The sequence below is a fragment of the Lepidochelys kempii genome, chromosome 11 (genome assembly GCF_965140285.1).
Source record: "Lepidochelys kempii isolate rLepKem1 chromosome 11, rLepKem1.hap1, whole genome shotgun sequence".
Classification (NCBI taxonomy): Eukaryota; Metazoa; Chordata; order Testudines; family Cheloniidae; genus Lepidochelys; species Lepidochelys kempii.
The window spans coordinates 32,214,033-32,224,890 of NC_136390.1; the positions used below are offsets into that span (position 1 = coordinate 32,214,033).

At 41.4% G+C, this 10,858-nt stretch overlaps 1 protein-coding gene across 7 annotated transcripts; it reads left to right on the top strand.

Annotated features, from left to right (window-relative positions):
- The first annotated feature begins 666 nt into the window (after positions 1-666).
- Positions 667-10,858, top strand: DAPL1 (death associated protein like 1). Of its 7 annotated transcripts, none has more exons than XM_078847935.1 (5): positions 667-844; positions 4,925-5,012; positions 5,256-5,334; positions 8,679-8,742; positions 10,077-10,564. In XM_078847935.1, the coding sequence occupies exons 2-5, from the start codon at positions 4,931-4,933 to the stop codon at positions 10,146-10,148; spliced, it is 297 nt and encodes a 98-aa protein (XP_078704061.1). In that variant the 5' UTR covers positions 667-844; positions 4,925-4,930; the 3' UTR covers positions 10,149-10,564. The 7 variants fall into 7 exon arrangements, with proteins under 7 accessions (XP_078704061.1, XP_078704062.1, XP_073161639.1 ...); XM_073305537.1 differs by lacking the exon at positions 10,077-10,564 and adding an exon at positions 10,571-10,858 and having other exon boundaries at positions 735-844; XM_078847934.1 differs by lacking the exons at positions 667-844; positions 10,077-10,564 and adding exons at positions 952-1,115; positions 10,571-10,858.

The following is a 10,858-nucleotide window of genomic DNA, read 5'->3' on the forward strand; positions in this document are numbered from 1 at the left end:
ACCCCCTTCCTCTCCTATCCCCGCTGTACCCACCCCTCACTCCTATACCGCACCCCCTTCCTCTTCTACCCCCACTGTACCCACCTCTAAGCCTTATACCGCACCCCCTTCCTCTCCTACCCCCACTGTCCCCACCCCACTCTTATACCGCACCCCCTTCCTCTCCTACCCGCACTGTACCCACCCCACTCCTATACCGCACCCCCTTCCTCTCCTACCCCCGCTGTACCCACCCCTCACTCCTATACCGCACCCCTATCCTCTCCTACCCCCACTGTCCCCACCCCACTCTTATACCGCACCCCCTTCCTCTCCTACCCCCACTGTACCCACCCCACTCTTATACCGCACCCCCTTCCTCTCCTACCCCCACTGTCCCCACCCCACTCTTATACCGCACCCCCTTCCTCTCCTACCCCCACTGTCCCCACCCCACTCCTATACCGCACCCCCTTCCTCTCCTACCCCCGCTGTACCCACCCCTCACTCCTATACCGCACCCCCTTCCTCTCCTACCCGCACTGTACCCATTCTTACACCGCCCAGCCCGTTCCTCTGCTGCCCCCCAGCACAGCACAGCACAAGCTCCCACACCCGCTTCTCTCCGCCAGCGCCGCCCACACGCGTTCTCCCCGCTGTCCCGACCACGCCGCTGCTCTGCGCTGCCCTGGCAGGCCCCCTGCCCTGCCTCCATAAAAGGGAGCGCCGTGCGCCTGCTCGCAGCTAGGGCTCGCCTCTGCAGCGTCGTGACTGGCTGCCGCCCGTCCACACTTACCCACCCCTGCCATGGCGAAGGAAGCGTCAGCTCCGCCGTCCCCCCTGAAAGGCGGGCGCCCTCCAGCAGGTAGGCGCCCCCGCTTTGCAAGGAAGCTGCTTGGTTTCCTCTGGCGGCTGCTCCCCGCGGTTGTGGTTGGGAAGAGGGGACGGGGACACACACGCACACACACACGCACACACACGCTTGCGCGCGCCTCATCGTGTAATGTGCTCCGGGGGGCGTGGGGTCTCTCTCTCTCTCTCACACACACACACACACCTCCCTACCTACCTCATTGTGTTCCCGTGAGTGGGACCCCCGTCCCGTCGTGCAGGGTCCGGGATGCGGCGAGCGAGGGGTGAGACTCTCGCACCCCGTCCCCCCTCTTGGCCTTTGCGCACACCTGACGTTCAAACTCTGCCTGGCCGCGCAATTCTCCCTGCCTTTAGCAGCCCTTCGGCAGCATCTGGCCCCATGACCAGCTCTGCACGGCTGGTTCCTTTGGGGCTGTTGCTGCAGCTCCCCAGAGGGAGAGGGGTGTAACACAGCCAATGTGAGCGCCTGACAGGGTATCAGTGAAACTCTGTCGTGATCACCACTCACTTCTGGAAAGACCCACCCTCACACCTTCCTCCACCTCCTGTGTTCACCCCGGTTTGCTGCTATCCTGGGGTTTCTCCTGATGATGTTAACAACCAGATTCGACTTCTACAGATCTTTCTATTTGAGAATCCCAAAGTGCATTACAAGTCCTATTTCAGAGTGGTAGCCGTGTTAGTCTGTATCAGCAAAAACAACAAGGAGTCCATTGTTTTTACAAGTCAGAGTGGACTTGCTCCTGTGAGGATGGAAGGAAATATTATGCCAGGGAGTTCAGCAGGTACTTTTTGAAGTGATTGGGTTATTTTGGGTCCCTGTTTTGAAAAGCAGGCTGTGGTGCAGGCATCCAAAACTAGCAGCTGTTTTAAAAATGTGGGTGTCAAGATTGCATACTAGCTCTTAAGCAGAGCTGGGAATAGACTCAGTCCTGAGTCCCTGACTCTGGTGTGTTAACAAGAGCTTTCATCCCTTTTGAGTCCCTGTCTGCTGGTTTGCATTTTCCTTTATTAATCTTTTAAAAATAAAAAAGGTGAATAACAATTCACACGGATGAAGAGAGTGTGTGGAGAGGCTGAAAGGTATACCATGACTTAGAATCTCCAAATTTGACAATGTCCATTTAAGGAATTACAGCCACTTTCTGGATTATTTTACCAAATTATAACCTAGGTTTTACAAAGCCAAAGCTTGCACTAAAGTCTATGGGCATGTGCCTGAGCTACATCTACAGAATTGGGCCCTTAACATTTTATCAACGCCCCTCTGTAGTTGCAGTATCCTTTAAAATGCAATAATGGTAGTAGAAGGCCTGGATCCTGCAATCTACTCTGCACAAGTGGATACTTGTATCTATGTAGCACCTCAGTGATTTCAGTGGAACCCATTGTGGGGATAAGAATACATCTGTGAACTTCTGATTTCAGGACTGAGGTCTTGGATTGCAAACTCTGTGACAGGCAGTTTGAAGTATATACTTAATAATACTTTTATAGCTGCTGTATAAATTCTGAGTAACACTTGTGTGTAAATGAAAGTTGTTTCTTTCCTCATGGATCGCCTCCTGTTTATCAGGTGAAATCACATGTGAGTGTTTGGGACTTCATAATCCGTTCCATAGTCCTGAATTGAAACTCAAACACTGGATTGTGGCAACTCTGAGAGGAGGAGCAGAGTGATGATAAACTTACTCAGGAATGTGATATAAAGGAATAACAAAAAATGTGATTGATGCATTTAAATAACTATTAATTTGTCGTCTTTTTCAGCATATAACAGGAAACATATAAGTACTCTGAGATGTCATGTTAGATGGTGCCTTTGTTCACATAACCTGAAGATCATTAATGTAGTACTATATATAACTTCTCCTTTCAAGCAGTTATGATTTGTCATAATAATTGGCATTTATTTGGTGCTTTAAATATTCAAAGTTGTACAAACATTAACTAATCCCTATGTACATTAGCTAATTGTGTGAAGACCTACTGGACTTTGGAAAAAATTGTTCTGATTAGTACTCTATAGCTGCCCCACATGTTATTTCACACTAAATCCACATAATAAAAGTTCTGCAGTTTATGTTCAAAAGCTTCTTTTCTAAATCTACTAAGATTTCCCCCTCCTAATTAGTCAGTTAATGCACATTAGACTCCAATAATTTACTAAACTTCATTTTTAAAATGCAAAATAATTTGTCTTTAAAAGCATATTCATTCTGAATGGTATATCTATTTTTAGACTTGCAATTTACAAAATAATTGTACACAAGCAGATTTCTTCTTCTTTTTTTTTTTTTTTAAATGCCCTGGTATCTTGGGGTCCCTCCCTGTATTCCTTTAGCCTCTTCTTTCATGCAGTGGGCAGCTTTGTACGATATGTACATGCTTCTGCATATATATATTTGGAGCCTCACATCTCACTATTAAAACTTCAATGAAAATTATCAAAAAAAAAACAAAAAAAAAAAACAAGGAGTCCTTATGACACCTTAGAGACTAACAAATTTATTTGGGCCTAGGCTTTCGTGGGCTAAAACCCACTTCAGCAGATGCATGTAGTGGAAAATACAGTAGGAAGATATATATACACAGAGAACATGAAAAAATGGGTATTGCCATACCAACTGTAACAAGACCAATCACTACAAAAGGTTTTTTTTTTTTTCTCCTGCTGATAATAGCCCACCTTAATTGATTGGTCTCATTACAGTTGGTATGGCAACACCCATTTTTTCATGTTCTCTGTGTATATATATCTTCCTACTGTATTTTCCACTGTATGCATCTGATGAAGTGGGTTTTAGCTCATGAAAGCTTATGCCCAAATAAATTTGTGAGTCTCTAAGGTGCCACAAGGACTCCTTGGTTTTTGGGTTTTTTTGGGGGGGGGGTTGTTTTTTTGTTTTGTTTTTTTGCTGATACAGAATAACACTGCTACCACTCTGAAATGAAAATTATGTATCCTACTGTCAAAATATGTGATTTACAAATGCTTATTGTATATTTCTAGAGATGCAAACCACATATTTGGATCTAGATTCAGATCTAATTTTTGGGCACCTCCAGTATTTTCCTTTCCTGCTTGTGCCATCCCCCAAAAACTATAGATCTGAAAGAAACTCTTGTCTTGGTGGTTTTTTTTTTTTTAAATGCAGAATAGGAACCTTGCCATAAGATGAAACAACTAGATTAAATGAACCAAAAATCTATATTCAGCTTGTTCTTATTTACTTTGACAGTTATAAAATTTACAAATAGTCTTGTGCACAGGAAGAAGGTATTTGCTTTGACAAGTTATCTGAAATATCTTTACATGCTCCTTCAAAAAGCTGAATTTGTCTGACATTGCTCAACACTTAAATTGTCATTGTTAGGTCATCTGTAGCTTAATTAGTACTAATTGGTTTTGTGATTGGCAGGCATTTTAATAAATTATAATTAAGCTTGAAGGAACACTAGTGCATGATAAATATGCAGTTGATTCCTAGCTGCATTATAACTTGTACTATACACACAGTTTTATTCTGGTGTATCTTGAGTAAATCATGTAAACAATCTTCCTGTTGTTAGTCATATGCTGTGTTGAAAACTGATGTAGAAGGACTCGACTTTTTAAAAAATAATAATAATCTATAAACAATTGCATCTAAGATTTCTCGGAAGGAATGCATGAGGGCAGCCAAATTTTAGAACCAGTATAGTTTCTATTCTGAAGAATAAGATTTCTTTTTTTTAATTATTTTTTTTTTTTTTTTTTTTAAAGATTGCAATAGCTTGAACTTACTCTGGTCATGCTGTAGTCTATAGATAATCTTGGGTGGTTCTCTGGGTCTCATTTTTGTTTTCAACTTCCACCCACACTGCAGAAGAACCATAACAGAGAGTTCAAACTCTCTCTCTTGAGAGTTAATCTTTTATCTTATTACTATGTTTTCCTGAGTATATGTTGTGCAGTTTTGGGGTGGGTTTTTTTTTTTTTGGGTAAAACAAAACAAAATAAATCAACCTTGTGATGAACAGTTCTGTAGCTGTTTAAGCTATTCACACAGTGTAAATTGTTTTCTAACAGTCAAATATGGAAGTAGGAGAGCTTCCAAAAAGCAAGAAAATGGAGCTGTTGAGAAAAATCCCAAGAACCCTGGAAAAGAGAAAACAAGGTATTTCATCTGCAGTTATGCCTTAATTTTACCCTGAAACATCAACAGCAAGTTGGATCAGGTTTCCAAAAAGAATAAAGCTTTACAGTTTTGAACGGTGCAATTAGCAAGCACTAAACTCTGCAGTATACAAATGAAAGGCAGATTTGAAGGTAATCTGAAAAGAAAAATAATTGGATTGTACCCATTTTTGCTTCTTTATAGTCTCCTTTTAAAAAGCTTTGTTTTATTTTAAATGATTAGGGGGCTTGAGAAAATGCCTGCCTTCAAATGAGAGACATAAAGACCTCAATCTGGTTAGTTTAACAAAAAGAAGAAAGAGGTGAGTTGATTATGATGCATAAGAACCTTCACAGGGAGAAAATTTCAGGTACTAAATACCTTTTTAATCTAGAGAAGAAAAACCTAACAAGAACCAGTTTCTGGAAGCTGAACCCAGACAAATTCAAATTAGAATAGGGCACAATTGTTTTTAACAGGGAGAACCATTAAGAGAAATGGTGGATTCTCCATCTCTTGATGTCTTCAGATTAACTAGACGCCTTTCTGGAAATTATGGTTTACCCAAAACACAAATTAAGCTTTAGCCAAACACAAGTTATTGGACTCCAATACAAGCATAACTTTAATAAATTTAGTGGCTTGTGACATAGAAGATGTCAGACTAGACAATCTAATGGTCCCTTCTGGCTGTAGCATGTATAACTCTGTAAATCTATTTCTTTTTTCAGTGTTTTTAATATTAGAAAATCTGATCTTGTCTTTCTTTCCCTGAAACAATGGGTGCATTTGGAGGCAAATGGGGCTAAGGTAGCTTTAAGCACCCTCCTGACCCTGGGCTGTTCCAGGGGCTGGAGCAGCCCCCACTGTACCTTAGACAGCTCTGGGGGCCTATCTATGTTACAACAGCTTCCTGAAGCTGCCATATGGGCCACAGAGCTGTATGTTGTAGCCCTGTCCCCAGAATGTCTCTTCCATCCCAGTCCTGTTCCTAGCATACCTTGTAAGTCCTAACTTAGTGCGGAGTTCTTGGAAGGCAGCCTTACAAATGTACTCCACTGTGACAGCACAGGAAGAATCTACCACAGCTGGAACTGGTGGTGGTAGCCACCCAGGTCCAAGCCCACACAACCCCCTGGCTCTGACCACTAGCCTAGACTGCTGCCCATGCGGCAACATACACACTACTATATTTAGCTTGCTAGCTCAAACTGAGTTGTGTGTCTGCCTACCCACACTGGGAATCACACCTTCCAGCTGCAGTGTAGACATACCCTAAGAGACATCATACTCTAAGCCCAGAGAGACTTGTCCAAGGTGACATAGGAAGTCTATGTGACTGACCTGCCAAAACTTGGGTTTAATTGACACTAAATCTGATCTCTTTTAAAATCCTCTAATCTATAGTTTTTTGTTTTATCATAACCCCTCCCCTCCCCCCCCCGCTGCTCTCAAAGCTGAGGAACAAATTGCTCCTAATTGTTTTGGCAGACCCACAGAAATCAGCACTGCACTTCCCTTGCTGGCTCTGAAGACCTTGAACTAAAACACTATTCCTGGAACTGGGCTGAGGTGACAGCATTGATTCTGGCACGCAGAACTAGTAAACAAAGAACTAATTATAAAATCCATTAGAAACTGGAAAGAAATAAGTGATTACTGGAGTATATTTTACGCAGGGGATACTGAACTTTATTTTCAAGATGTAATTATGTAAAAGCTACAAATAAGAGGTCTCATTTTTTATCAATAAAAATTATAAAACATTTTAAAGTAGCTGTTTCATAATGCATACATGTTAACTTGTTCAGGAAACTTAAGTGTCATAATAAATGGAGCAAAGACTGCCCCTCATTCACAGAGAATAATCCAGTGATTTAGGGAAAGAGGAGGACAGTGTGGCTTGGAGGGCTGATAATGTCTTAGGCAGTCTTTACCCTCTAGATCACTGGTTCAAATGTGGCTCAGGTTGGTGGTGGTATAATCACTACCATCTGACACCTGTAAAGTGGCCTACATGAATTGAGTTTGTCCTGAGTCTAGCTCCTACTGGACTCATAACAGGGGTCTCATCACAGTGGGCACTCAGGTTGGCAGTCTTAGCCAGGAGACTGAGGAGGCTTGGAGATGGGACTATTCATTCTAAAGGTGGCCTCTCCGGGTCAGGGTTTGGCCCAGTTGTAGGGCAACAGCATCTGTGATATATATGTCCTGTTAAAAGAGGACTTCAACTGTCAGACATCTTTCATGAGAAATAAATTCATGCAATTTCCCTAAATCTCGCCATTTAAAATCTATCTAGAGAATGACTACTTTAAATATCTTTAGTAGGTGAAAGTTAAAAAAATTTAATGGCAGATAACTTAGGGGCCTAATTGTGTAACTTTGTACTGTGATTAGTCTCCTTGGAATTTGCAGTCTCAGAGGGTAGTAGGATCTGGTTCTTGGTTGGTATGTCTATTTGTTGAAGTATTTTAAATTCACCATTGGTAAGTTCACTTGTTACTGCTGCATCTACAGAATAAACAAACCTAGCTGTAGTTACATCTTCCCGTTCAGGTGAGAATTGTCTTTTAATGTGGCTAGTTCAATGTAGGTAGCAACAGACAAATAATCAGTCCTAGTCTTCCCCTGATGGATGTCTGTGCAAATGGGAACACTGTAGACTCAACTGAAAATGCTTCAGATACGTGCACTTTCTGATAGATAAACTTTAGTATCATCAAATCTGTGTGAAATCCACAATTTTTTTTTTTGAGAATTTCACACAAATATTGTTGCCATTTAAATTCATAGGACTTCATAGCCTCTAAATCTTGGTTTAATCTGAATTTTGATAAAATGTCTATGCATTGGAAAAATGCAAACAATAAGGTTTTTGATGTAAAAGTCATCTGAGCTTGACAATAGACCTATTTTCAAATTAAAGTGGACCTTTTTATTTTTTAGTTCTAAAAATATTAGTAATGTTTTCCATAATAATGGACCCAGTTTTGAGATGGGGCGGGGGGGGAGAGTAAAATTTTAAACTGAGGGTACATCTACATTGTAATAAAAATACCCATGACATCAAGTCTCAGGGGCCAGGTCAATGGACTCGGGCTGTGGGGCTAAAATTGCAGTTTATACACGGGGGCTCTATGTGGAGCCCAGGCTCTGAGACATCATGAGGGTGAGTGGTTACAGAGCCTGGTCTCCATGCTAAGCCCCAACATGTACACTCCAGTTTTTAGCCCTGCAGCTCAAGCCCTGCAAGCTTGAGTCAGCTGACCTGGGCCAGCCCTGGCCGTGCCATATGTCTTTTATTGCAGTGTAGACCTTGTGACTTCCTGAAACATTTCTAGGTATCAGTGAAACTGCCCAGCAACATACAAAGAAATGTATTCCTCATCAAAGAGGCCTTCTGGGGGATCAGGCACCATGGAAAAGTATTATCTTGTTTCTAGTTTCCTGTTACCAAGTACAAATTGAGAGGGAAAACTATGTACCTGGCAATTATAGGGAGATGATCGTAAACTCTTATTTTTTCCCCCTATATCATAGAGCAAAGTTACAGCTGAATCACAAAGGCTATGTTGTTTATATCCTTACTTTTATTCTCAAAGTTTCCTTTAAGTCATTTGGGGAGACAAAAATCCTGAAAAAAATCTGTCTTTTGCTTTGCAGCTCAATTGTTAGTGTTACAAAAATGCAAAATATGGGTGTCTTACTAGCCGATGCACTGGAGAAAGTAAGTATATGTAGTGGAATAGGGCACACATGCCTGTTTAGTCTTATAAAGAAATGCTGACAAGGTGTTATAACATAAAATTGATTTACCATAACTGCTGTAATTTAATGGATGTGGGACTATGTCCTGGATTCAACTAGGTATTTAAAAAAATTATTCTACAAATTAATTGCTGAGAGGTTTTGTTTTTCTGTGGAGGCTATGGTATTTCTAAAATGTTAATTTACCAAGATGTAACTTTGAACTCTCTTCTGTACTCCACTGTGACTGTTAATAGAACACAAATATTTTGGGTATAACAAGACATGGTATAGTTTGAAGTTTTTAAAAGGGCCACATTAATTTCAGATTTATTAAAAACTTGGGGAAAATAACTGAGGGTGGTTCTGAAAGTCAATGGCAGAGCTGGGAATAAACCCAGATCTTCTGGATTCTAGTCCTGTGCGTTAACCACAAGATTAATTTAACTGAGCTAAGTGTTTAATTTAATTCAACTCAGATGAGCACAAGCAAGGAGATCACCTATATGAAACAGCTGAGGGAAGTTCACAATGTTATAAGGACAGGTGCCCATCAGCCCTGATAAGTTTCAAACAAAGCTACAGCAAAATAGACACAAGGAAGTCAAGACAGTGTCAGCAAAACAGCCACAGGTGATCCTCTTGGGCATCACACACAACATACATTAGAAGAAGCCCCAGCACTGTCCAATAGCCCATGCCACCATCGTGGCTGAGGACTAATGTGAGACTTTGGAGATTCCAGTGCTGTTTCCTGACCTCTGCCTTTGCAGATACTCCCATGGTACTGCAGTTCTCTCTCAGACTGTTATGAATGGGACATCTTTCCTGTCAGTTTTGGTTGCAATCCACAGCAACATCCAGTGCATTTCATAGTGATCCACTGTAGGACTCCACTTGCAGTTTACACATTTTGAGTGAACCCGTTTTACAAGCTGCTTCTTAACTTGCACTCCCATTACATACGATTTTAAAGATTCTGCCTATATTCCACAAACACATGATGTCATTAAAGTCCTAAGCCTGAGACAATTCCATTCTTAGTTTTGCCTAGCGCTTACTGAAGCCTCAGTTAAATACATTTTCAGCATATAAATATTGTATGTAACATTAACTCATTGGATCAAATTCCTGGTGTGGGACATGCTCAGCAAAGTCACATCAGAGATTAAATTAGCGCAGAATTTATTTTTTCCTTTTTTTAAAACTAGCAGTACACATGGCTCTCCATTCTCCTCCCCTCTCTTTTTCCTCCCAATCTCCTAACTCCTCTATTCTAACTTAGCATTTCTTCCACTCTCTCTGACCTCCCAGATTCTTCAGACATGCAGTTTTCTCCAGGATCGGGAAGAGGTTCTCAGATATCACAATGGGCTAGTGTTGTAACGACTGGAACTTGGAAAGATTCAGAGTGACTTTAACAGCAGCTGGAATGCTGATTGGTTCTGCTTGGCACCCCTTATAGTTTTGTGTGTGTGTGTGTGTGTGTGTGTGTCTCTCTCTCTCTTTTCCCCCCCCCCCCCCCCAGTCATTTATTTACATGTTAACCAGGCTGAAGTAACTTTGACACTGGTATGTATGCAGTGTAGTTGGTGACAACTAGGTGGGAGTCTTTCACTGCTAGTCAAATACATGGAGCTGCTATGTCTCCAGTGTATACTGTTCGTTTCAATGGCAGACACTTAAGATTGGTCTGCTAAAATATAAAAGCTTTTAAAAAAAAAATCTTTGTGTCAAGATGAAATTCAGCAGAAAAATAGCAAGAAAAAGTGTTTTTCTGTTGTGACTTTTTTCTTTTAATCTTTCAGATCAGCCATAAATTTCCTGCAGCAGCAGCACAAGTGGCTCATCAAAAGCCACGACCAGCCCTAGAGAAGAGTATATGGCCCAAAAGAATTTACATCATCCAACAACCCCGGAAATGTTAAGATATAAAGCAAAATAGTCATGTCTGCTTGACAGTGAGCTCGTCTAACCACAATCCGCTATTAAATGCTATTTGCAAAAGGACCAAAACATAGGGAAATAGTTGCTGGCTGAACTGTATTGTATTTTTCTTCCATTTCTGGCAATAAAACACTTCATAAGTATACTAA